This window comes from Oryx dammah, unplaced genomic scaffold (genome assembly GCF_014754425.2).
Source record: "Oryx dammah isolate SB20612 unplaced genomic scaffold, SCBI_Odam_1.1 HiC_scaffold_11210, whole genome shotgun sequence".
NCBI lineage: Eukaryota > Metazoa > Chordata > Mammalia > Artiodactyla > Bovidae > Oryx > Oryx dammah.
Window position 1 is genome coordinate 1,187,039 of NW_024080603.1, and position 27,894 is coordinate 1,214,932.

The window sequence follows — 27,894 nt, forward strand, 5'->3', positions numbered from 1 at the left end:
ATGATGCTATATTTAAGATTTTGCTCACTTCCTGTGTGTTTTATCTATCATTTATTAAAAGAAGAATAAATTGAAATGCAAGTTCACCTAGAAAAATCCTTTGAATATTAACTTTACAAAAGAAATTTATTAAAAATTTCATCTTTCCAGCCCTCTATCATCTTAAGCTCTTGCAAACTCAGACATGTGAGCATCTACTGATTGCAAGCCACAAGAATACAAAAGTTGTAAAAACTCATCTTCTTCCCTGCACAATATTTTACTTAGGTGGGGAAGCAGATAAGCATGCCAATGATCACAAAAGAGAAGCTCTTTTTAAAACTTTCAATTTAGGAAATGTAGGTTAGTGGCCAAAGCAAAAACCCACCAAACCCTGCCCATCAAAAACAGTATCACTTCGGACACGCAAAAAAGGACAAATGCACAGTCTTTTAAAAACCAGCATGGCAGTTGAAAGAGGATGCTAGCGGAACACAGAATGGAAACATCTAAATCTGGCAAGCTCCCCTCCTGCCAACCAGAATGTTTGGATACGTCATACAGGCTTAAGAAGAGCTCACAACAAAGGGCTTCGGAAAGAGGATGCTTCTTGCAGAATGAAGGAGGAGAGATTATATAAGAGAGAAGACACTCTCAGAGATGCCACATCTATTTCATGAGCTCTTCTGTTTTTCGGGCTTCCCTGGGGGCTCATATAGTGAAGAATCTGCCTAAAATGCAGGAGACCCAGGTTCAATCCCTGGGTCACGAAGATCCCCTGGAGAAGGCTACCCACTCCAGTATTCTTGCTTGGAGAATCCCATGGACAGAGAGCCTAGTGGGCCCCAATCCATGGGGTTGCAAAGAGTTGGATACGACTGAGCGAGTAACACTTTCACTTCACTTCTCTGTTTTTTAGTGCATAGAAACTCAGACGCCACTCAGTATCCACTAACCACTAAAAAACCAATTTGAAAGCACCCAAGGTTAGATAGCAGGTGACAGAAGGGTATCTAGTTTCTTTAGAGAAACAGGATTTCAACTCAGGTCTCAGGTATTCCTGACTGACTATTCACAGCGTCCTGAATACGTTCCAGAAGACAACAGGTGAAAAGTCATTCAACATCCTTCCCATCTTGGAGCATTCAACAGTGTAGACTCGGGGGCACTGACTAAGGACACGATCTTCGGTCAGATTTGTTTATTAGAATGCTGGTAGTTGACGGTCCTATGATTAAATAAAACATTTTCATGGGATATGACAGCTGTCTGTTACAAGTGGGAGATGACTCACATACCTGTATTTTGACCACATGCTTTTCCTGTTCATACAAAAATGCTTTCCTAGCTTCATACTCTTTCCTAATGAGGGGTCCTGAGGTTGTGGCTTGGAAGCGCTGGAGCATGTCTTTGCTAGCAGACCATATCTTCTCACGGATGTAATCTGCAGTGATATCCTCAACAATGTCCTGGTAAGAGATATTTCTTATGGTTACACTTCACACATCAGGTGAGAAGAGCACAGAGAACAGCTTCTGGAAATTCTATCTTTCAGAAAGTGATCTGGACAGCTCTTTCCGGCTCAGTGTAAAAACAGATTTGACCAGAGTCAAGGGGTGGGCTGGCTCAGCTTCTTTCTAGTGACATGGTTTTAGAATCCTCTGAAATCTGGGTAGAGGTGAGAATGTGGTTGAATGGTCTCAGGATTTGGAGGTGGAGATGTATGGATGGTGCTGGCATGGACCAGGCCTAAGGCCTGGGCTCCCCAGAGCATAAGAGAGACAAGAATGATGACGTAAGCATTGGCATCACCTCCTCCCTCTCCTGGGGGAAAGACGGCAATGCCCATGAAGGCCTCTGGTTTTCTTGCCCAGGCCAGAGGAGGCAGATACCTGCAAGGAGTAGGGGAAAACTCAAAATAAATTTGGGAGAACATAAAGGACTTGGAGCAGAAGAAAAGGGGCTGGGAGAGGGAAGATAAGCACTCTTTTGGGCAGACAGGGAAACCTAGATGAATGAGAAAGCAAGGGAGAAGGGGGGCTGGGAGGTCTTCACGTGGACGACGAATTGGGTTCACTTTCACGTTCTTTGAGAAATGCGAGCAAAGACTGGACTCATTTCTATGGCAGATGCCTCTTAACCATCCATGTGAATGGACTTCACGGATGGTGAATTTAAACAATTAAGAGTGAAATCATAAAAAGATGCACTAAGATGTTCACAAGAAGACATACATATAGCCTAAATTCAGTAATTTCAGACTGACTAGAATAATTTTTTTTAACAGCATAGATCCTCCACTTTCTATTAATCTTGATGCTGGGATCAGGTATAACTTCACAAAATTATACTTAGGGCATCTTTGGATGCCATATGAGCAATTTTTGTCTCTTGAGTTTTAACCTTTCAATGTTGCTTCTTCACAGTTTGACATATCCTCTTTCAATGATAGCACATGGTTTTTAAACATTGGCCATAATTTCATTTTTCAACAAAGCAGCACTAATAGTTCACTGCCACATGCCATTTTCCTGTAAAAAGTGGGACATTACACATTTGAAATTAGTAAATGAATACATTTTTCACTATCTTCTTGTCATTCAGGATTTCTGTGGCATTGTCAACCCCATGTTACAGCTTTTTCTCTGAGTTTTAAGTTAAGTAAGTTTTAAGGAAGTTTTAGTGAGTTTTAAGTAAGTTACTGTACTGGAGATTCTGTCCACAATATTGTTATCTTGCAGTATCTTTCTTGCTGGTGAATGTGAACCGTTCTATGAGATCTATATGAGTGAGTTCTAATTTTTTCAAGACGGAATTCAATTATTAGAAGTATTTTCTTTTAAACACACTATAATGCCTGGATCACAGAGCAAATTTCACATCTTCTGGGGCCAACTTTTGGTCTCAAGTCCAAAGCAATCTTGGTAAACATTCCTTCAAGAATATTGCTCCCTGTTATAGGTTGAGGTGGGGGAAAGAAACGACATCTTGAATATTGACAACCACCAAAGAATTACCACTAATTGAGCTCTAGTGTCAAGGAAAAACTGAAGATTGATTTCTTAGGATAATCTGCCATCCCATATAATCTGCAAGAGTTTTATCTGCCTGCTGCTCTGTGGTGCTGCTCTGACATACGGAAGACATTCTAGAAATCAGTAACCATGCAGCCACACCTAGCTGTAGTTCATGAAGACTTTATTCCATATCCAGCCTTCAAATAAATCAGTTCTTCCCATCAATTCCTTGATTCTAAAATAGAAAAGCAATCACAGTTATCTTTATATAGTACATTTTTCCATCAAACAGCAGACTCCTACCTCAATTTCTTTTCCCATGAGCCATGATTCTTTAAGCAAGCAGGGTTCAGGTGTGACCCAGGAAGTCTCTTTTGAATCAATATTGTAGTAGTAATCATATTTCTCCTGCAGGGTGAGTTTAAGCCATGAACCTTCAGTAGACACTAAAGAAAAAGATTTGTTAAATTCTAGAGAGGAGCGTGGAAACTTTTAACATTAACGTAGTTTCTTCAGTAAAGCAAAATAATTGAACAGAGATGTTTTCCACCAGACATTCAGATAATCTAAGTTAAAATCATTAGCAATGAGTCATTAAAATGGAATGAATTCTGTGTATTCAAAGGCAGCTCCCTACTAAACCAAAGTAAAAGGAGAGTGACATCTAATGTTAGCTCTGCATGTCAAATTTCTCATGAGGATTAAAGGAGTCACACATGGCCAGCAAGAAGGAAAACTAAACAAGGAGGGAAACACCAGCCAGATGTGAATAGCACCACAAGTAGACGGGGAGACCAATGAGGAAGAATCCTCTTTGTTTAGAATGTCTTCCAGCAACTTCTTTGAAAAGGAGTGGCCTACAAGGGCTGTGACCCACTATTTAAGGAGGACCCATTATTTAATGATTTGCCTTAAACCAAAGCAGAAGTGACTCATCTTTGCAGACAACTTTATTCAAAGCACAAAATGGCATACATAAACACTGAGGTCACTAAGAAGGGAAAAAAGGAAAATTCCTGATTCCTCTGACTCATCTTGTTCTACAAAACCACACACACAGGAGGAAAAAAATGTTGAACAGACATAATTTTCTCAGGGAGAGAATACTAGAAAAAAAAAAAACAAACACATCTATGGCAGTCATGGCTTAAACCTGTCAAGAATATTTGCAGTCAACAAAATAGATTAGCAATCTGTTTATTTTGTTGAATGGTTACGATTCTTGTCTCAGACCAGAGAGCTAAAAACAACAATAAAAATAAAAATTTCAGACCAAGCTAAGCCAACTGCTGCCAAGTGAACACTAGACTAATTGCCTTTATAGGTAAATCAGAGTCCCAGTGAATTTCCTCAAAGAATATTTAAATGGATTCAAATAACCAAGCAAAGATAACTTTAAGGCCCTTTAAAGTGTGTTGATTCTTCAATTTAATGCCTCTCAACTGTTCTGTGGGTGCCCAGATACACAGAGAGATACATATCTCTTCAAATGGCCAATTAGACAATTATATGTTTAGAAATGCTGGTTTACTAGAAAATATATTGTACAGTCAAATATGGATGATCACAAGTAATCATTATATATTTTCAATCACCAATAGTTATCAGATTCACAAATGTTTTCAGAAGATTGAATACTTTTTAAGGCAACTCTCTCAGTGGGAAGGAAAGAAATCAAATAAAATGGTGGAAGTGGATATCTTTTACTTTCATAAGAAGTGAGAAGTTAAAAGTTCTTAGTTGGTTAAAAGCGAACCACACTGGCACTGTAAAGCTTTATTTGGATTGGGATGTCAGTGAATAATAGAAAAGGAGAATTCTCACCTGTGGTGGATTCATGTCAATCTATGCCAAAACCAATACAGAATTGTAAAGTAAAAATTAAAAATAAATAAATAAATTTAAAAAAAAAAAGAAAAGGAGAATTCTATCATTTTCACGTCAAGTATGAATTTAGAGTCAGGTCAAAGGCTGAGGAGGACATCACCAGAACAGGGTTCAAGGATTTTTCCTAAGAAGGGGAGCTGGTTTGTTGGGGCTTCCCAGGTGGTACGAGTGGTCAAGAATCTGCCTGCCAATGCAGGAGATTAAGGGAAGTGGGTTTGACCCCTGGGTTGGGAAGATGCCCTGAAGGAGGGCATGGAAACCCACTCCAGTATTCTTGCCTGGAGAATCCCATGGACAGAGGAGCCTGGTGGGCCACAGTCCACAGGGCCGCAATGAGTTGGGCATGACTGAAGCAACTTAGCATGCATGCACATAGTGGGCTTGTTAACTGAAGGAAAAGACTAACTATGGGCCTTTAAGGAAGCACAACAGAGAAAGATTCCAGTGAGTTAAGAGGTGATGTGCAGTCTATATGGAAACATGCTTTCTAGATGCCTTCCAGACAAAATCATACCTATATAAGACCTAAACTGAGCTCTAAGGCTAAGTGATCTATGTAAGAGTGAACACTTTAGTCTGGGGAAAAACAGACAGCCTAGAACCAGAGGTGAAAGAGGTAAGAATAAATCATCCTGTTCACACCCTCAAACAATGTTCACAGCTCTATTGAAAACGAAAGTTAGTCTTTAATTCCCTAGAAAGCTTCTCCTCTTCCTCTGAGAACAGAGGTTGGTAATCTTTTTCTATGAAGGGCCAGAGAGTAATTTCTGTCCTGTGTGTTATAGATCTCTCATACAACTACTTGGCTCTCACTGTATCATGAAGGCAGCCAGAGACAATAACATACACATTAATGAGTGCAGCTGGATTACTTTATTTATAAACAGGTGGCAGCCTGAGGAATCTTAAAAGCTATCAGAATAAAGGTTTCAGGATACAAAATCAACATCAAAAATAAATTTTATGAAAATATGTCCACATGAAAGCTTGCATACAAATGTTCACATAAGTATTACTTAGTAAAGTAAATGTCGCTCAGTCGTGTCCGACTCTTTGCGACCCCATGGACTGTAGCCTACCAGGTTCCTCCGTCCATGGGATTTTCCAGGCAAGAATACTGGAGTGGGTTGCCATTTCCTTCTCCAAGAGATCTTCCCAACCCAGGGATCGAACCCAGGTCTCCTGCATTGTAGGCAGACGCTTTACCATCTGAGCCATACTTAGGACAGCCAAAACTGGAGGGAAAAATCCCAGTTCTATCCACTGATGAATGAATAATGAAAATGTGGCCTATGTATACAACAGAATATTATCAGCCATAAAAGAAATGAGGAACTGATACATGCTGCAACATGAATGAACTTTGAAGACACTATGCTACATGAAGTCAGATACAGTATGATTTCATTTATATGAAATGTCCAGAATAGGAAAAATTAGAGAGACAGAAAGTGTATCAGTGATTGTCTGGGGCTGAGAGTTGGGGGTGGGGAGCAATGGCTAATGGGAAATGGGCTCCATTTATTATAAGAAAAATATTCTGGAATTAACTAGTGGTGTTAGCTATACAAGTTTGGGAGTATAATAAAAACTTCTGAATTGCACACTTTAAAAGAGTAAATTTTATGGTATGTGAATTATATCTCAATAAAAAAATTAATTGTATTTCTATATGTTAGCAACAAACAACCCCAAAATGAAATTAAGAAAATATTTACAATGATATCAAAAATAATAAAATATGGTAGGAATAAATTCAAATAAAGTAATGCAAGCCCTATACATGGAATACTACAAAACATTGCTGAAAGAAGTAAAGACCTAATTAAAAGCAGAGACATACCATGGTACACGGATCAGAAGACTTAGTATTAAGATGGCATATGCCTCAAATCCATCTATGGCTTCAGGATAATCTCTAAAAAGTCCCAACTCTTATTTTTTTTCCAGAAAAAAATGAATCTAAGGTATCTTCTAGGTTTCTAAATTGGCTATCTGGGGACATTTTTTTTTCTCTGCTGATCAGAACATGGCAGTTGGGAAAAGGAGTAGGCAAGCTTAGGGAAGAGAAGATAAAACTAAGTTTGGGCCAAAGATTTGAAATTATGATGAGTCATCTCTAAGAAAATCACCCCTTGCATAAATACAGTTGTGCAAGTCTTTCTTCATAAACGATGAGGTAGGGGCGCTGTAGTAACCGATAAAGAGATATGAAGGGAACAGAGAGAGGCTCAAGGGTGACCAGACAGCAAGTAACAGTGGATGGCCAGTAGCCCTATTCCCATTTCATTATCGGAAAATGTTCTCAATCAGAGGGTAGAATTCCCAAGTTAGAAATACATCAGGCTAATTATAAGTACACAGGGTAGTTCTAGACAGACTTCCAGTGAGTTAAAAAAAGGTGTTTTTTTTTTTTTCCTCAAGTTCCATTTCTAAGGCCATATATTGTCAAAGCAATTTTCTAAAGATGAGAAATACTATGTACATATGGTACAAATAAACATCAGCCTGAGTCAGGAGACACCTTAATCCTTGACAGTGGGACACAGCAAGTGCTCAACAAAAATCTATCACACTAAAGAGATGATGGGCTCTCTCTGCCAAAAATTAGTCTCATTGGGCTTGTCATTTTCTCCCTCTGTCCAAAATGCTGTCAATGTGATTTTCTAAATCTGAAAAATGAGTCCCTAAACTCATGATCCCAGAGCTAACATTTCATGGATTGGAGAAGGCAATGGCACCCCACTCCAGTACTCTTGCCTGGCAAATCCCATGGGCGGAGGAGCAGCAGCAGCAAGTATATGCCAAGGTTGCTGCTACTGCTGCTAAGTTGCTTCAGTCGTGTCCGACTCTGTGCGACCCCATAGATGGCAGCCCACCAGGCTCCCCTGTCCCTGGGACTCTCCAGGCAAGAACACTGGAGTGGGCTGCCATTTCCTTCTCCAATGCATGAAAGTGAAAAGTGAAAGTGAAGTCACTCAGTCGTGTCCAACTTCGAGACCCCATGGACTGCAGCCTACCAGGCTCCTCCATCCATGGGATTTTCCAGGCAAGAGTGCTGGAATGGGTTGCCATTGCCTTCTCCGTAATACAGACCAATTTGCTGTACTTCATTTTATACTTTCAGGATTACTCTTTACTTCTACTTAATAATGTATTAATGTACATTAGTAAATGCACAATAACATATCATTTGTTTCAAAAAGGATGGAGAGATATATTAGTGTAAAAATCAGTTTGTACCACTAGAAGGATGTCTCAATGGCAAAACTGATAGGAAGCAAAATCTCCTTTTAATACTGTATATTAAAATACTGTATATGGCACCTACCACAGCCACCAAGTTAATCACAGATTTCCAAAAGACAAAAAAGGAAAAGAAACACTAAAAAGTTTCCTTGCCAGAGATGACAAACATTCAGAAATACTCATTTGAAAGCAATTATTGGTCTCAAAACTAAAATAACACAATGCCACAGAAGTCATCATATTCAAAGTGCTATTTAATTTATGCTAAACAATGAAGACGCTTACCACTTCTAGATTTTTGCTCTTTTGCTTTTGCCAGGGCATCATGGTACCTGTCAGCACATTCAGGGATTACGTCATTTGTATTACCAACGGCAGGCTTCAAAACAGACAAAATATCACTTTGCTTCTCCTTCTCCAAAAACTGATTAACATCAACGACCAGTGTAACCCCTGGGTAATGAAAAAGAAATGTTTCTGTTAATAATTATCTTCTACTCACCCTAGAGGCATGCAAAGATATAAGTCAACCTTTTAGGAATGCATTGGTATTAAACCTGTTTACCCTTTCAGAGAATACACTGCATACACTCAAGAGAGTCATCAACTGTCCAAGTAGTAAGAGGAATCCACAGGAGCAGTATTTCCTCATTACTCCTGTATGCTCTCAAGGCACTTGGTTCTGCCCACTGTGGTGATCTGTGAAACAGGGTGGACACATGTTGACCGTAGATATGCAGCCCTTATGCGGGTCATTAATCAGTATTTGAGAACAAGCTTTATGAAAACATGTTTTTATACTAGAATAAGTGAAACACTATCTAAGCCACAAAAATCCTGACATTCTCTGGTATAGCGCAAGTATACTTTCAAGATTGTCCTTAGCAACCTGAATGACTGTTCTAGAAAGGCAACGGGCACAGCTGGTGGATATGTGCAGCAGAGTCCAGAAACTTAATTCTGGAACCAATTTAGACCTAGACACGTGATCCCATTTCAAATGTCTGCCTCTCCCCATAAACAAAACCACATTTGACTCTTGGTTGCCTGAAGAAAGATAACGTGGTGAATTCTTTACCATCTAGTTTAGGTAAGAATATTTTGGCCCCACCAATGGACCTACAGTCTTCACAACCTGTAAATGTACTGGGCTGTAAATGTACTGGGTTAGAAAGGTAGAACAAAAACATGGAAGAAACCAGGTTAAAATACTTTATAGATGAAAAAACATCTTGATGAAGAGAGAGGAGAAAGATTTTTTTTTTCTTTTTAAACAGACATGTCAAACTCTGCCGTATAAATGCTAACCCAGGTCTCCCACATTGCAGGCAGATGCTTTAACCTCTGCACCACCAGGGAAGCTTCTCAAACGGTATACTGCTGTCATCAAATTACATTCAGATGTGCATAGAACTGTGAAGGCTGATGTGGCAGGAAAAACAGTCTGACTTTTGACACCTACAAGTCCAGTCATGCAATCTGGAGGAGCACTCGAAGGGCAAAGACTTCCGGTGGCCAACTCCAGTTGTTGCTGAACAAAAGCTACAGTGGTGGGTCCTTTCAGACACAGAAGTTCGGGGGAATGGGGAAGCTGTCCCCTTTCCTCTTCTCCAGGAAAGCTTAGTAGGAGGAAAAGGCAGTCCTGGTGTTTGAGAAGTCTGTGGTCTCAGAGAAGAGGAGAGAACAAGGAAATGACAAAGGATCCTCACATGAGTTATGTCGAAAAGCTTTATCAAACCCAGTGAAGTGCTATTTGCCTTAAAAGATGGGTATTACGAAGGCATACATTTCTTTCAAGTACATGTACTGATGTACAAGCAGTGGGTCCATGGACTAACCTGCTAGATGACTGAAGCTGACTCCTTTAGGTACCAACCTTCATCTTAACAGAATCCTGCTCCATGAAAACTAAAGCCCTGGGGAAAAATCTAACAGAACAGCCCTGCTCATCACTTTACCCACAGTCCCTGGTACATTTTTGGTGCTTAATGTTTGCTGAGAGCTGCCAGAAGAATTCTTTATGGCATCAAAATTATATTGTGTGGTAATGTGATATTTTCAAAGACTATGGAGGTGTTGGGCTACTTTGCTCCTGCAATAAATGGTCCCAAACTCCTCCTCTTCTTAATTTTCCTCTAACACCACTGTCAGTTATCGCTTCTTGTTCCTGTCTGAATGCCTGCATAGGGCAGCCAAAGCACCTAACTTCTTGGTAAATCATAGCTTCTGAGTTGGGTAGAGACATAACCAACAGGTAAGCCTTCTGCTTAAGATAAGAATAAATAGACTCAAAGCAGCTGTCCCCGAGGTCTCCATTGAATTGACAAAAATCAGTTTTGTGCTCAGGCTTTGAGACATCTATTTTGACTGCTTTTTTTCTTAAGCTATGGGTTGCAATTAAGTTCCAGAGAGCTGAGAATGACACATAAACGATATCCAGAAAGCCAGGTATGTTTCTGCTATGGAACAAAGGAAGAAACCTCCTCCAAACCTCCTAAGATCCAAAAATATATTTATGTCTTAATCCATATGCCAGAAGGGCTTCTCTCAGGCATGCATTCTCAAAATAGGTGATATAACTCCCAGGAGGGTAAAAATTGGTTCTTAGGAAGAGAAAGTAAACAAAACAAAACAAAACAAAACTTTATATATAAAAGCACGTATCGACAGGTGGCACAGAAGCAGGTATATATTAGTGGTACTAAAATTTCATGGTGAAGAGCACCATGGGGGGAAAAAGTCTAGAAAGACTTCTTGGGGTACAATCATGGATAACGGCTGAACGACATTGCTTTAAGGAGTCAAAAGTAGAGACAAACCTACTTGAAGAAAGCAAGATGGGCCAGTGAAAATGGACATCGGGCCAAAATCAAGGAGTCTTGAGTTACTGTGCCCTTTCAAATCTTGCCTGTGGTCAAACATATGGGCCAACAAATGATCTGGGAGTGGGTTTGATAATTGCAACATGTGACCAGAATTTGTTTTCAAGTCTTCATATAAAGGATGAAGAGTGATTTTAAAAGTAAGATTAAATTCCTTGTTGAAAACACTGGAAAATTCTCATCTCAGTGTAAGAATATAGGCAGTTTTATCTTTAGAACATCTTTTTGTTGTTATAAATCATAGAAGACACTATATCAACTTTTTTAAGGAACAGGATGGAAGTTGAAGAAAGGATTTTAAATGTGCAAGTGTGGAGCACACAAATCTCACACATTTGAGAAAATCTCTTACATTCATAGTAAACAGAACTGTAAGTCTCAAGAGGATCAGACTTAACACTTGTAAGTCAAGTATAAGAACAACATGAAAAAAAGGAATAAAATAACTTTTAAACTGATTTGAGCTCTAGGAGAAAAACTATAACCTTTTTAGTCTTTTTGAGTGCTTTGATGACAATATAATTTATTAAAAGTGTATTTTTCAAACTACAGATGCCTTCAGTTTAACATATAAATTAAAATCTCTTGTGTACACAGCTTAATTTTATTTTTTCTTAAGGATTAGAATGTTTGAACAGAGAGACTTCAAAGATCCTAAGGATATAAGAGTTCAGGTTGGAGAAATACACATATTTTTCAGGCTAAGGAAATAAAAACCAGATGTTCCTCACAAATGCCTGCAACGTTTCAAACCATGTCTTCTGGAGCAAGACTAGGTATCTCAAAAGCATTCTATGACTTGATACAACAGGATAGATTCTAATTATGTCATGAATGGACAGGTTAATGAACTACAATTTTAGGAATCTTATTTTAATTTACATAGGTTATTTATACATGGAGAGTGTTAGCATATCACCCTGATCGCCATGTGAGTTTTCTTATTATCCTCTAAGAAAATAGATGCTTAAAAAAACACAAACTATTATTTGGGAGCCAAAGTGGGGGGTCTGGTAATTGCTAAGTATGTCTATTCCAATTATGCATCTTGGACTTGGGGAAATAACCCTAGGGGGTGGGTCTCAGCACCCACTAAACCCACTGTGAGATGAACCTGAGCAACCCTCCACCGATCATCTGACCTCCATAAGCCCATCCCGACTGGCAGACCACAGTGAAGTTTCAGGTTTCCTGGAATTCGGGTCAGTTCAGAGCCAGTGTCCAGTAATCTCTGCAAAGTCTGACTGTGTCCTTCCCTGGGAGGAAGCACAGTCACCACAGTAGGATGTAACATACTGGTAACGTAGCAGGCTCCTTTCCCAAGGGAACCTAGTCCCTCATTCATTCAAGGGCTTCTGGGTCTATAAATGGCTCAAGTCCGGGAATTGATGGAGGGACCATGACTTTCTGTTTATGATTCAAGTTATACTTTCACTCACCTGACCTAGAACCTTTCTTCCACTTGTACAAATCAAGTAAGAATTTAGTAGACTGTCTATTTTGCTTCTAGCAATACCACAATCAATTAGCAAATTCCATAGGTCTCTGTGTCAGATTTTTGTAATTATTGCTTTGACCCTGCTATCTATTAATATTATACTAACCACAGCCACTTGTCTTTGGTGATTAAGTGCCGTCCCCTGGCCTCTGCCAGACAGCCTGACAGAGTTTGGATTTTCCAGCCTCTCCACAATTACGTGGGCCTATTTCTTAAATGAAATCTCTCTTTATTCTTCCATATAAATGCATGTAGAGATAGTCAGACAGTACTAGATACTTGCTTTCCAGAGAAACTAAATGGCTACATGTGTAGTTTTTCTTTTTTCCATAGGGGAAAAATATATATAGTTCTATTTCTTTGAAAAATGATATTATAATAGAAGGCATGGAAGGGAGGACAGGCATTTATTAAGCAGGATGGTGTAGCTTTCTAAGGATCAAGATTAAAAAAGGACTTGATTATACTATAAATTTAAGAGTTGAGAAATTCCGCTTCCGGTGGCAGGGTCTGGGTAAGGGGCAGCAGGCGCTATGTCGGGCTGCGAAGGTGGCAAGAAGAAGCCCCTGAAGCAGCCCAAGAAGCAAGCCAAGGAGATGGACGAGGAAGATAAGGCATTCAAACAGAAGCAGAAGGAAGAGCAGAAGAAACTTGAGGAGCTAAAAGCAAAGGCCGCGGGGAAAGGCCCCCTGGCCACCGGTGGAATTAAGAAATCTGGCAAAAAATAAGCTGTTCCTTGTGCCTGAGGCAGTGATGACCCTTAGTTCCATTCTTGTTTAAACACCTGGATTCCCTGCCATAATATCTGTTGCCACCTATAGCTAGAGTGAAGTGTTGTCTTGGAACCTATTGTACATTTAAGAATAAACTTTTGTAAAAAAAAAAGAGTTGAGAAATTATTTTCTGCTTTCTGGACTTGGTTCAGCTACAACTTCAAATTTTGCTGGAAAAGGTAGTTAACTGTGAAAACCAGTGCAAGCAATCAATCTTATTTTTGTATAAATATGAATTCAAGAATTAAAATAGGTGAGAGTTCGTATCTTTTCAGAAATTAAAAATGGCACACTTTTTGAAAATTAGGAATTAGAAGTTCAGGGGGATAGCCAGATGTAAGCACGAAGCTGCGGCAGCAGGAGGCGGCGAGGGCTTACATTGCTTTGCTTTGTTTATGTCCTTGTTGGCCTCGTTGACGGCATGCTGTATCTCATCCAGCCAAAGAATTTTAGAAGCACTTTGAGGGTCCTGAGAATGTGGTCACAGAATAAAAGAAAAAAAGAAAACAGTGAATGATGATGAAACAGAATTAACAATGGTTTTTTAGGAGCCATTTTATTAAAATTTCCACAAACTCTTATTTAGCAACAACCCAGCATGGCCACACACTGTAGAAGCTACTGATGAAACAGACTCCAAATGGGACCACTTTTCCCCTCTGCACAACCACCCCTTTAGTCCCGTTCACCCGCCTCCATCATCGCTCCCTTGACAGCTGCACTGATCTCCTATTTGCTGTTGTTGTTTCCACGTCAGCTTCCACCCCAGTGGCCCTCTGCAGAGAACCAGATGACCCCTCCCAAAAAGGACATCGCATCACGTCATTCCTCTGCGAAACTCCATCAGAGGTTCTCTCCAGCAGTTGAAAGGAAACAACACCCCCTTCCCACAGACTGTGGGCATCTAAGGATCCGGTCCTGCTCATCCCTCTGTTTTTATCTCCCCCTTGTCTACTCACTGTCCTGACCTTCACACCCGCCTCCTTCTGATCCCATCGCTCTACCCCAGGTGTGTGGCTGTTGGTTTTTTCTTATCATTCAGGCCTTCATTTAAATGCCACCTCTTCCAAAAAAGCCTTCTCTGACTACTCTGGTCAATCAAATATTCTCTGCCCCAATCACTCAGTAACTGTAGCTCCCAAGGTTGCTCAGGGGGGCACGGCACACTTTCAATTTGTGGGAAAAAAATGAATGTGGATTTTATCAGACACAGTGACAAAAATAAGACCCGGCGGATTCCGATAGAAGCATGGTGATGGCCCTCAGGGAGCTAATGGTTTAGCAGAAGAGGCAGGTGCATCAAAAATGATAATTACTGGGTCAACAGCAAGGCCCTACCGTATAGCACAGGAAACTACACTTAATATCCTGTAATCAACCGTAATGAAAAATAAAAACCTATAAGACGATGTGATCAGAGCAATATTAGCGATAGATAGTTTAGAAATAGCCAAGAAGAGATGAATTTGTATTAGGAGTGTTGAGATGCAGGGGAAGAAAAGACCAAGTCGTTAAGGACAGCTTCAGAAAGGAAGTGGAAGCAGCAGTAGAAAGGTACTGAGTTACCTTTACTCCTTTTTACTTTAAGGGATGATTCTGATTTTACCCCAAAGGCAGTGCCAGCATACAATGTAAATAAAGAAGGCTTCCAGATAGCAACTGCATTTCATATAAACGTGTCTTAAGATTACAAGTAAATTTTGTTATTGGTAGAAATTAAGTATTTTAGAGAAGATGAGACATTTCATTTTAAAAACCTGAAAATATCTGCCTACTTGTGCGATAGCCTAAAGAAAGATTGTGATGAACAGAGGGTGGTTCGTCGAAGCCAGGCAGAAGCAGCTCCATCATGTAGGACTCAAGAAGGATAGGGGGCAGGAAGGAGAAAATACATGCACCAGCAGCTTTGGCAGCCTTCAACTCTGTCTCCCTCAGAGCCTAGTAAGAGATGATACGTGGGGAAAGGGCTCTGAAAATGAGACAAAATATCTGCTATTTCATCCTGTAACCCCCAGATTAAAGAAGACCATGGATGAAGGCTTGGTTCCTGCTTCCACAATCACCTCTAGCTGGATCTGCCATGTGGGAACCACATGCTAATAAGATTTTCCATCTTTTGGGAGAATGGACGTGGAAGGTTCAAACAGGAAGCAAGACGGGAAGTTGAGACCTGGAAGATGGTGAAGGGACAGGGGAACAGAAAGTATTTTTCCTCCGCTTCTAAGCCAAAGAGAACCCAACCACTCCCCCAGGTACAGCCTAAAAACTAAGCTCCACACAAGTTCATTTCTTTCTTAGATTTTTTTTTTTCCTCTGAAGGGTATTTACCAAATTTCTTCATAACTTACCAGTGTAGAAGATGTACCATACAAACTTTTATTCAGATGAGAAGAAAGTTACAACCCATTTCAAAGCTGAAGGTATTAGTTTTATAAGCTAAACCCAAGAGGACTTTGCAAATCAAAATAATTGAAGTCAACAGTTAAATCATGACGCACTGCAGCGAGGGTTGCTAGAGTTAAATGCAAAGCCAAGAGTAAAAACTGAAGCCTACCAGTGTAAGATCTTCCTTTCAATTGATCACTGGAAGACTGGAAACAGGGTGTTTATAGGATGGCCAAGTCTGTGCTGTGCTGAGTCACTCAGTCGTGTCCGACTCTTTGTGACCCCATGGACTGTAGCCCTCCAGGCTCCTCTGTCCGTGGGGATTCTCCAGGCAAGAGTACTGGAGTGGGTTGCCACGCCCTCCTCCAGGGGATCTTCCCAACCTAGGGATTGAACCCAGGTCTCCCACATTGCAGGCGGATTCTTTACCATCTGAGCCACCAGGGAAACGCAAGAAAACTGAGTGTGTAGCCTATCCCTTCTCCAGGGGATCTTCCTGACCCGGGAATTGAACTGGGGTCTCCTGCATTGCAGGTGGATTCTTTACCAAATGAGCTAACAGGGAAGTCTGTTCAAGTCTCTACTTCCAGCTAAAAAGCCAGGTTCAATATACGAGTTACAGATGGATTAAGTCAACAGAACGTAGGCCATCTGAAAATCAAGTAATAAATTCCTGAATTTAGAGGATTCCTAGAAAATTGTAAATAATTCAAAATCTACCTCAGTTTGTACTGTGTTACCAGGTAATTGTATATTATTTGGCTGAAGTATTAAGCACTGACTTAAAAAAATTTATTTATTTTAACTGGAGGCTAATTACTTTACAATATTGTAGTGGTTTTTGCCATACACTGATATGAATCAGCCATGGGTGTACATGTGTTCCCTGTCCTGAACCCCCCTCTCACAGCCCTTCCCATCCCATCCCTCAGGGTCATCCCAGTGCACCAGCCCTGAGCACCCTGCCTCATGCATCGAACCTGGTATGGCAATCTATTTCACACATGGTAATATACATGTTAAACACTGACTTTTGATTGTAAGGCTCTTGGTGTGATAAGATGTGAAAAGTTCACACAGATCAATTTCCTCCCACCTTATTCTTTATCCTTAAGTCTCATGAAATTTGCATTTTCTGATTCTTGCTGCATTTTTATAGTCAACAAGCTATTGGGCTGTCTAGATTAGTGTTTAAGTGTTAACTATAGGAAAATTTGTTATAATGCAGTTTCTTTAACTACATATTAAATTATATCCTCCAGAATATAACTACACATAAAAGCTTATATGTGAATGTGCTTAACATTACTGCAAAGCTTATATGTGAAAACAACAATGTGAACGTGCTTAACATTACTGAGTTGTACACTTAACAATGGTTAAGATGGCAAATTTTATGCTGTGTATATTTTACAACAGTTGAGAAAAAAAAGTTTATTGTAAACCTGCTCACCAATACCCGTCGGATAAAGGAAGTCCTCTAGCATCTTAAATGCTGTGCCATGATTTTAGTTTAATCAAATAGTGTTCTTTTGGGGAAATCCCTACTTATCTGACCCTATAGAATTATTGAATGGCTCAGAATATGATGACCTATGGCAAAACAAAACACAGTGAAACCAAGCTTTGGCCGAGCACTGATGACAAATTCAGACCAACGTGACACTGAGGGAGAATTTTCAAAGTAATCAAGCGCTTAGAACATAATGTCTTAAAAAAAAAAAAAAACCTTGCTTTCCGTGATTCATTTAGTTTACAATCACATAATGAATCTAATAAGATTTGAAATAGCTGAAAGGAAAAGGAGAAGGATAATTTCTGACAGCTCAGTTACTAGGTAGAAATGGCACCCTGGAACCTTATCTTTAAAGTGGGTAAAAATGAGATAAGGAACAGATTTAAATTTAACTGCTGCTAAGCATCTGTTTCCAGCTCACCTCTGCCCTTATCTGCATTCATTCCATGCACAGAAATACACGGAGTAGGAACTACAGCTTCTGCCCAGAATGGCCTCTGAGCGGTGGGAGGAGTTTCACGACTTTCTCCAGGGATAAGGAACACGCTCAGAGGCTCAGCCTGAGTCATGCACGAATGCTGTCACACCCTTTCCCTGCAGAGAACCCGGGCGGGCTTCCCGTCCACAGAGCACAGCAGAACCCCGACCTACAGAGAGAACCAGGGAGCCGGCTCATGGAGCCGAGGTGAACCCCCCCAGTCCTGCACACTAGAGAGAGGTGGCTCGGATCAAGATGAGAGCCGTCGTCTTTGCAGCCTTTGGAGCACTGCTTCTGTCGCCTGCTTCCTGTCAAAGTGGTAAGCTCTTTCCTTATGATGTCGGGTGGGATTGCTACTTTGTGTCCCAAGAGTCAACCGAATCTAGTCTCTTTTACATTTCACACAGACTGCACACCCCCCAAAAGCAGAGTGGAATCTTGGTTATTAAAAGGGGGAATCATGGACGTGAAGAGATGTAGTTTGTTCACGATTCCCATCTTGTCCAAGACTGTTCTCTGCTCGTATTTAAAAATTTGTGGCACAGTCCAGCCAGGAGAGCTCTACAATTAAATCAAGAATCAATTTTCTTTAAAAGGTTTTTGTTTTCCTAAGCATTTCCTCTGATATGGCAAGGAATAACGTTTTTTAAAAGAGATTTTAAAAATCCCATGTTAATAGCTCCTGGTGAGTCACAAATGAGGAAAACAAGAATATTCCCTGAAAGACAGAGTGGTTGGTCTGCTTTCAATAATCACTGATGCTAATCAATTCGCATTTCCCAAAAGAAGTATGTGTTTTCTGTTTCACTCAGTACAATGTTAGCCTGTAATTTCCTGCTTGCTCTAGATCAACCAGGGACAGGGGTATCCACAACCTCCTTACTGTCAGGGTTCCACTCTCCAGTGAACATTTTAGGAGCCAGAGAGCTGATGGGAGTAAATGACAGTGAACAGGGAAGATAAAAATTATACAAAAAAACTCCAAGGCTCTATAGAGAAATGCTACCTACACTCACAGCTGGAATCGCTGAGGTGGTCTTAGGACAGTGTGGAGGGCAGTTGCTCGTGTGGGAGTTACAGTGAGTGAGTGCTCTTTCTGGGAGAGGATGAGCCAAAATCAACCAGAAGAGCACAAGAAAAGAAGTCTGCAGAGGTGGTTCCCTCAAGGTGCTCGTGGGGTTTGCTGGACGTGAAAAGGGGGGAATTAAAGGGTGACAAGGTAAAGAGATAACAAGGTAGGGGAGATAAATTAGGATTTGAGATTAACATATATACATTATATACAAAACAGGTAAACAACAAGCAACAAGGACCTACTGTATAGCACAAGCAACTGTTCTCAGTATCTTATAATAACCTTAAGGGAAAAGAATCGGAAAGAGAATATATATATATTACATATCTGGTATGCATAAAACGGAATCACTTTCCTATACACTTGAAACCAACACAACATTGTATATTAACTCTGCTGCTGCTAAGTCGCTTCAGTCGTGTCTGACTCTGTGAGACCCCATAGATGGCAGCCCACCAGGCTCCCCCGTCCCTGGGATTCTCCAGGCAAGAACACTGGAGTGGGTTGCCATTTCTGTAAAAAGTTTTATGAAAAAAAAAAAGGCGGCAAAGTGAAAGGCGGTGAATTTGCTTTCATCAAAAGGGGTTGGGAAGAAATGGAGAGGAAGACACCCCCCCCGCCCCCGTTTAGTGGCTGAAGTCTCTTCCCTGTGGGTCAGTCCCTCTCCAAAGCCTTTTCTCAGGTTGAAACACATTTCAGGGACATCATGTCAGATGAACCTGTATAAAACACTCAAATAAATGAAAACACACACACATAATTTAACAAGCATTCGTTCTTAAGGAAAACCAGGCTCTAAGGAGTAAAAGACTTCTCTGAGCTGGATCAGAGCCAGAATTCTCATGGAAATGGAATCAAGGCTTGTTGACAGCGTCACTGTTCAGCAGGTTTTCAGGCATGACATCTTGCTCAATCACTGGAATTCTCGAAAACAGACACACACTGGGTTTCAATGGCTCCCTTACCAGATCTTGAAGGGATATAACTCGCACAGCATGTTTTCAGCCTCCATTTTCCAGCTCTGTGCCAGCCTGAAAAGGCCCTTCTCTTCGGGTGACATCAGATGCGAGAATTTTCCAAAATGCCCAAGTGAGCAGAAGGATTTGAGTGGCTGTACTCAAGTGGCACACCTCTAAGCCACACACAGGCATAGAAGAGAGCCACTTCCCCAATTTTTCTTTCCTTTAATCTTTCTTCCTTTACAAGGACACCCTCTGCTTACGCCCCGAATTCAGTTTTTGTGATCTCAAGGTTATGAGGGAGACTTCAACTTCACCCGAGGGGGAACTGGTAGAGATTAAAGCCGGAATAGAAACCAGCTTTGAAGGAGAGCCAGGTTGCTAAACACTAACTAACCTCCAGGATTCAACAGGTAGGAATTCAGGGCTCATGTGAAAAGAGGTAACTGGAGAGTAAGGCATTTTAAATCGATGTAAGTATTAGGTTTATATTCAGCATAAAAGCCTGTCTTAAGGTAACGTTAGAAATGTGAGAGAATCTACTTTCTCTACACGTCAAGGATTAATTTATGGAAAATTACATAATGAAAAGCAGGTTTGAGTGTTAAGGTTTATTTTGTTTTTAAAATTGCTCTCTCCTGATGGACATGAGTTTGAGCAAATTCCAGGAGTTGGTGATGGACAGGGAGGCCTGGTATGCTGCAGTCCATGGGGTCGCGGGGAGTTGGATACGACTGAGTGACTGAACTAAACTGAACATTGTATAATATTTAGAAGTTCAAGAGACATAATAAAAATTAATTAAAAAAAGAATTAAGATTATTAGTATCAATGTGCCAACTAAGTGACAAATATTTGTAGTACGTAATTTGTTTTAATACTCTTTTTCTTTTCTTCATTTCCAACTTCTTGAATCATCAATTTCCTCTTCTAATTTTTCTTCCTTTGTCTCCTCCTCTCTTGAAATCTGGCATTCCCCTACAATTCTGCTTTTGGGTTATTTTTTCTCACATCTCTCCCTATAGTACATTCAAGCACAAAATCAAAGTACTGTCTCTACCCAGACTAAAAGGCCCATACACCTCATGTGGGCTCCTGAAATTCTGGATTCCACATTTAAGTCTAACCTGTCACGGCACATTCTCATTCTAATATTGCACCAGCAATTCGAACTCAGGAATATTCAAAACTGAGATCTTAGCTTTTCCCTGTGTTGTACCCTCAGCCCCCTTGCTTGCACCATGCTCCATCTGCCTCTCCTCCGATATTGTCCAGAAGACAAACCTCCCAGTCATTTTTGCTTCCTGCTTCCCTTGCACCATCTCCAGATGCTAAGCCCCTTTGAGCCTCCATTACCGAGTCTCATGTGTTCATCTTCACCTCTGCACTGCCATTACTCCAGCTCTGTAACCCACCAACTTGAGTTGAAATGATTACAGTAGCCTCCAAATCTAGACAGCATATTAAAAAGCAAAGACATCACTTTGCCGACAAAGGTCCATAAAGTCAAGGCTATGGTTTTTCTAGTAGTCATGTACAGATGTGAGAGTTGGACCATGAAGAAGGCTTAGCGCTGAAAAACTGATGCTTTTGAACTCTGGTGCTGGAGGAGACTCTTGGGGCTTCCCAGGTGGTGGTAGTGGTAAAGAACCCATCTGCCAATGCAGGAGACATAAGAGACGTGGGTTCGATCCCTGGGTTGGGAAGATCCCTGGAGGAGGGCATGCCAACCCACTGAAGTATTCTTGCCTGGAGACTTCCAAGGACAGAGAAGTCTGGGGGGTTACAGTCCATGGTGTGGCAGAGAGTCAGACACAACTGAAGCAACTGAGTATGCATGTGTGCAAAAGACTCTTGAGAGTCTCTGGACAGCAAGGAGATCAAACCATTCAATCTCAAAAGAAATCACCCCTGAGTATTCACTGGAGGAACTGATGCTGAAGCTGAAGCGCCAATACTCTGCTCATCTGACACAAAGAGCTGACTCACTGGAAAAGACCCTGAAGCTGGGCTAGATGAGCGCAGGAGGAGAAGAGGGCGGCAGAGGATTGAGAGGCGGTTAGATAGCACCACTCACTCAATGGACATGAATCAGGGCGAACTCAGGGAGACAGTGAAGGACAGAAGAGCCTGGTGCGCTGCAGTCCATGGTCTCGCAAGAGTTGGACACGATTTAGCAACAACAACAAAGCCTCCAAATCAGATCCCTTTGCCTCTCACTTCTTACCCTCTTAGCCTTTTCTCTACACTGTCATCAAAGTGACCTTAAACACAAGTCAAATCACGGTTATATTAGTTTCTATTACTGCTGTAATGAATTTCCACAAAATTAAAACACAGGGTTTATTACATTTCTGAAGGTCACAAGTCCTGAAATCAAGGTGTCAGCAGGGAGGCTCCAACAGAGAGCCTGTCTTCTTGCTGTAGTCGCTCTCTCGAAGCACATGCATTCCTTGTCTCATGGCTCTTTCTCCAATCTTCAAAGCTGGCAGCAGAGCCTTTTCCAGGATCTCCAACTTTGGCCCTCTTGCCTCTCCCTTTTATAAGGAGTCTTATGATTACATCTGGCCCACTAGCCAATCCAGGGTGCTCATTGCATCTCAAAATCCTGAAGCACATCCACAAAAGTCCCTTTTGCCACAGAAGGTAACATATTTGCAGGTTCCAGGCATTAGCGCATGGAATCTTTAGGGAGTCATCATGCTGTCTACCTCAGTGGCCATCCCTCTGTCCACAATTTTATCTGCATACAACCACAGCATCTGTGAATGGGCATGTGATTTCTTAGGACAGCTTAGGGGCCCTTCAGAGATTTGGCTGTAACCTAATCTTTCAACTTCACCTGCCAGATGTACCTTATTTGCATAAGAATGTGCTTTTGTGCATCTTCTCCATTAATGTGAGAATTGAAGACAGGAATGGTATTGATTTAAAACTGTGCTTCACTGGCATATAAACATGCAATAAACATTTGCTAAATCAACTCATCTGATATTCCCAGATCCCACGTCAGCCTACATAATTTTGGCCCGTGGCCACTCATCACCTACCAGATTCTTAGTCTTCTATTAAATTCCACCTCTTTATGTACCTTGCTTCATCTTTGCTCATATTCATCTTTTCCTTGACATTTTGCCCCAACACCTAAATCGATTAAATACTGTCTGAATGCCTATACAGTTTATAATCAATATGACATTAGCCTATAATGGTTTAAACTGCTATTTTTGTCTCTTCTTACAGTATTATAATTCCCTACATACAAAGAGTTGTCATCTAGTTTGGGTTCCCGCCTGGGTTAGCGTGCTGCTGGGGCATATGATATACATTAAATGCTTTCCTGTTGATTACCTGAGCTATAATGACTGTTTAAAATAAAAAGGATCCTAAATTCTACCATTACAGAAATTATGTAGCATGAGAAATCTAGTTTTATTGTCTCCTGAACAATAGATATCCCTCAGTGATGAATCATATGTTAATACTTCTTTTCAATTACAGGCATGGAATATGGTGCAGACAATTTGGCAATGCCAACCTTGCCTATTAAGACCTTCCGTGGAGCTCCCCAAAATTCTTTTGAAGAGTTCCCCCTTTCTGCCATAGAAGGCTGGACAGAAACCATCACAACTGTAAAAATCAAGTGCCCTGAAGAACTTGATTCAAATCTCCATGTGAATAATGCTACCATGGGGTACCTGAGCAGCGCTTTAAGTACCAAATTGATACCCACCATCTACATCCTGGTGTTTGCAGTAGGAATGCCGGCCAATGCGGTGACCCTGTGGATGCTCTTCTTCAGGACCAGAACCATCCGGATGACCATCTTCTACAGCAACCTGGCCATTGCAGACTTTCTGTTTTGTGTCACACTGCCCTTTAGAATAGCTTACCATCTCAATGGGAACAACTGGGTATTTGGCGAGGTCATGTGCCGGGCCACCACGGTCATCTTCTACGGCAACATGTACTGCTCTATTCTGCTCCTCGCCTGCATCAGTATCAACCGCTACTTAGCCATCGTTCATCCTTTCACTTACCGGGGACTGCCCAAGCGCACCTATGCCTTGCTAACGTGTGGACTGGTGTGGACGGTGGTTTTCTTATACATGCTGCCGTTTTTCATTCTGAAGCAGGAGTACTATCTTGTCCAGCAAGACATCAGCACCTGCCACGATGTCCACAACACATGCGAGTCCTCGTCGCCCTTCCAGCTCTACTACTTCATCTCCTTGGCATTCTTTGGATTCTTAATCCCATTTCTGGTCATTATCTACTGCTACACAGCCATCATTTGGACGCTTAATGCAAAAGATCGTACGTGGTTGTGGTACATTAAGGCGAGTCTCCTCACTCTTGTGATTTTTACCATTTGCTTTGCTCCAAGCAATATCATCCTTATTATTCACCACGCAAACTACTACTACAGCAACACCGATGCCTTATACTTTGTCTATCTCATAGCGTTGTGCCTCGGTAGCTTGAATAGTTGCCTAGATCCACTCCTTTATTTTCTCATGTCAAAAACCACAGATCACTCTACTGCTTACCTTACAATGGTGAAATCATCTTAGAGATCAAGGAAAGCTATTTGTGAAAAGATACATTCTTGAGGTAACATATGCATAGAGCTCTATTGTCTAGCTCCATTTTTAAGCTCCTAAAAAACAATGCTTCAAAATAAAGCATTACATACACCCTAGCTTTTTTTAAAAAGTGTCAATGCAGGAGAAAAGATCTCTCTCTTCTCTTCATGGCAACTGACACATTGGCCCGACTTGTACTTCAAGCTCTTGAAATATCCGTCTTCCCAACTTCTAAGAGGTTTCTACTCTAGATGACTTGAAGGTTGAGGATGGAGCAGGGGGCAAAGGTGCAGCAGGGGCAGGGGCGGTTAAGATCTCTGTTTTTAGTATCTGGTGTCATTTTTAATTCTTCTGCCTCCTTCAACTCTCAGGCTGCTGGCTGCCTTATCAGCTGACTCTGTGTGTATAGTATCTCTCAGTACATCTGTTATCCAGGCCCACCTCTGCCTTCTAACCATTCTCATCACTGCCAGCCTGTCCTCCACTTCTCAGGCCACTGTTAGATTTGTTGTTGTTTAGTTACTAAGTCACGTCTGATTCTTTTGTGATCTCATGAACACATGATCTCATGTAGCCTGCCACACTCCTCTGTCCACAGGATTTCCCAGGCAAGAATACTGGAGTGGGTTGCTATGATTAATCTTCCCCAAATGCCAGTTTGAATATATCACTCAAATCTCCCAGTTTAGAAACCTCCATTGACCATTCACTGCTTTGGAATAAATTATAAAGATTTAGATTTAGCATTCAGGACTGACACTAATTTTATCTACCGAAAAACATGCATGGGATGTAAGCACTGGCTGAGCTTCTCCCTTTGCTATAATCTACACTTCTCCTCATTCTGACCCTGCCCCTCACTGGAAAGCTATTTCTAATATGTTTGCCTTAATTCTTTCCATCTTTCGAAGTCCTCAAAGGGCCACTCTTCCCTGATTCTCTATTCAGAAGTTCATTTTCCTCATCTGAACCTTCAAAAAACTTTTTTGTATTTTTATTTATGGCACTTTAGAGAGCTCACTTATATACAAATGTTAATTCCATAAGCACTTACTAAGTACCATATGCGGTAGAGAAGGGGCTTGTCCTCCCCCTTCTCTAAGTTTCTAGTAATAATGTCAGGCCTAAGTCTTCCCAGGGTCTGTGGGGCAAGGCTCCATGCTTTGCACATCCTGTGGTTGAATGAATGAAATAATAAAATCTCAAGGCACCTAAACAGCATGAAAGTCAATTAAACTCCTACTGAGACAGCAAGGTAGTCCATATGACAGGGCATATTATTTCTGGTTGGCCACATCAAAAAAGAAAAAAAAAAGGCAAGCTAAGAATATATTCAAGAGGTCACTTATAAGCTTAAAATAATGGCTCCATTATTTTTGTCCTTAAACATAGTTTTTATATGAAAATGATATTTTGTGATAATCTTTCCCTCAGTTTAGACATCAGACAGAAGGTGATTATTAGTGGTTAAGGGCATAAAGGATTGTGAGATGAATTTTCAAATTTGTAGGAACGTGCATTGACTGTACACTTTGTAGTGCCCATCAAAACAATAAAAGACATTTTAAATGCTGATTTGTGAGTGTGCAGAGTTTCCTATTTCACTGGACTTAAGACTACAAAAAACAAAAAAAAATGTACACAAAGAACATTTACAGTACCTGTGTGGTTACATGAAGAGTAAAAATAAGGTGAACACCAAAGCAAGCAAAAAAAAAAAAAAACAAAACACTAAAATAAGTTTCTAGATGACAAAAACCCCAATGGAAGGAACTGCTTTCTGCAAACTGCAAAATAATGAACTGTAATACAGTTTTACCTACAGAAAAAAAAATTCAACACTATTCACTTGTTAAAAGCATACTTAACTTTTATGCAGTAAACAAGAACTTTTGGGGTGTATAATTCATATGCCTCCCAAAATTCTCAAGAAAAGGCTTCAACTTAAAAATAGCTGACAATTCACTGCCTCCAGTGACTAGACCTAAAAGCGTGCTCTCTGCAAACATATGCCAGGCCTACTTCCCAGCCTTTCCCTCAAGAAATGGAAGGAATCTGGTGCGTATGCAAGGTTATACCTGAAATACTGTTATCGAGGACCAAGAATTCTCATCAACTTACATCATTGTCCTCAATCTTTGATAAAACTGAGCATTCTACTAAGATGTCATCCATTTTGACTCTTAATGACTATATACTTTGGCACAAGCTGTACTTCATATTGACAATACCAGTAATGTAATTTTCCTCTATTATTTTCCAAGGCTAGACTTTTGGAAAGTAAGGCACATAAACAGCCCCATAAACACAACTGAAAATTTACATATATCAAAACAGCAAAGGTTCAAAGACAAAGAGAGACCCCCACTAAATAACAGAATCAGGTGTTTTTTTTTCCCCCAGGGAAAGAGAATGTGCTGGGAAAACAATGTGTCAAAATGAAGGAGCAGAGAAAGAGAAATGCCTTTAAAAATGGCAACTTGACCAAATCAGATTCATCACTTGGGGCTGTAGTGTTTCATCATCTCTTGTGCTTAGCCACTTCAGTCTGACTCTTTGTGACCCTGTGGACTGTAGCCCATGAGGCTCTATTGTCCATGGGGTTCTCCAGGCAAGAGTACTGAAGTGGGCTGCCATTTCCTCCTCCACAGGATCTTCCCACATGTCTGCATTGCAGACAGATTCTCTACTGTCTGAGCCACCAGTGAAGCCCTTTAATCTCTCAGTAAATGGCAATATATTGTTGTTCAAGCTTCTAATTTTATAGGTCAATAGTGGTTTAATGCCTGCTCTAGCTCAGATTCCTAGGTTCATATTCAGGGCTCTAATTACACTATTAGAGCACCGCTTTCACACGTAGGAGGGCTTCCCTGGTAGCTCAGCTGGTAAAGGATCTGCCTGCAATGTAGGAGTCCCCGGTTTGATTCCTGGGTCGGGAAGGTCCCCTGGAGAAGGGATAGGCTCCCCATTCCAGTATCCTTGGGCTTCCCTGGTGGCTCAGCTGGTAAAGAATCCTTCTACGATGCGAGAGACCTGGGTTCGGTTCCTGGGTTGGGAAGATCCCCTGGAGAAGGGAAAGGCTCCCCACTCCAGTATTCTGGCCTGGAGAATTCCATGGACTGTATAGCCCATGGGGTTGCAAAGAGTTGGATGTGACTGAGTACCTTTCACTTCACACTTAAGGGGAGGCCCCGCAGAGAGGCGGTGGTGCACAGACACCTGGCGGCTTCTGAGTGTTTTGAAGAGGTGCTGTGGAATTGCGCCTTGACCTAAAGTCCTGAGACTGGGGTGCTCAGGAGCAGACATCCACTGCTTGCCTATAAAGGTTTGTGGTGTCAGTCTCACCTCAAAGACAATCCCCCCATGTGGCTGTCAGCAGAGAAACCCAGGTCTACCTCTGTTTTGCATGCAGAAGATCCCAGTTTGTGGCCGGAGCAGGCCTTGTGTCTAGCGAAGACTTCGTGACAAAGACGTCAACGCACCACCTGCTGACCTGCATGGCAGCTCCAGGGGCCACTTAACACTAGCTACACTTCATAAACCCTTTTTTGGGGGTGCATGCTCCATGTCAAAAGCTATATACTTCTACATACATACATTAGAATCAATG

At 41.1% G+C, this 27,894-nt stretch overlaps 3 protein-coding genes across 3 annotated transcripts in view; 2 read left to right on the top strand and 1 right to left on the bottom strand.

Annotated features, from left to right (window-relative positions):
• LOC120860949 (ras GTPase-activating-like protein IQGAP2) overlaps positions 1–27,894 on the bottom strand; it is a 309,525-nt gene that overhangs the window by 63,432 nt on the left and 218,199 nt on the right. The window contains exons 14-17 of the mRNA XM_040236658.1: positions 13,664–13,754; positions 8,418–8,585; positions 3,300–3,442; positions 1,278–1,448 (exon numbers count right to left, since the gene is read on the bottom strand). Coding sequence (XP_040092592.1) covers positions 1,278–1,448; positions 3,300–3,442; positions 8,418–8,585; positions 13,664–13,754 — 573 coding nt within the window. The remainder of the gene's footprint in view (positions 1–1,277; positions 1,449–3,299; positions 3,443–8,417; positions 8,586–13,663; positions 13,755–27,894) is intronic.
• Positions 13,008–13,401, top strand: LOC120860958 (translation machinery-associated protein 7-like). Its single transcript, XM_040236667.1, has one exon. It carries the CDS (start codon positions 13,046–13,048, stop codon positions 13,238–13,240), a length of 195 nt encoding a protein of 64 aa, XP_040092601.1. The 5' UTR covers positions 13,008–13,045; the 3' UTR covers positions 13,241–13,401.
• On the top strand, positions 17,643–25,859 carry LOC120860955 (proteinase-activated receptor 3-like). Its single transcript, XM_040236664.1, has 2 exons — positions 17,643–17,983; positions 23,200–25,859. Exons 1-2 carry the CDS (start codon positions 17,920–17,922, stop codon positions 24,270–24,272), a joined length of 1,137 nt encoding a protein of 378 aa, XP_040092598.1. The 5' UTR covers positions 17,643–17,919; the 3' UTR covers positions 24,273–25,859.

Bases quoted from the DNA above. Each gene is read 5' to 3' on its own strand.
- LOC120860955 (XM_040236664.1), top strand. From the start codon at position 17,920: ATGAGAGCCGTCGTCTTTGCAGCCTTTGGAGCACTGCTTCTGTCGCCT. The intron at 17,984-23,199 runs GTAAGCTCTTTC...TTTCAATTACAG, and splicing joins GCCTGCTTCCTGTCAAAGTG to GCATGGAATATGGTGCAGAC.
- LOC120860958 (XM_040236667.1), top strand. From the start codon at position 13,046: ATGTCGGGCTGCGAAGGTGGCAAGAAGAAGCCCCTGAAGCAGCCCAAG.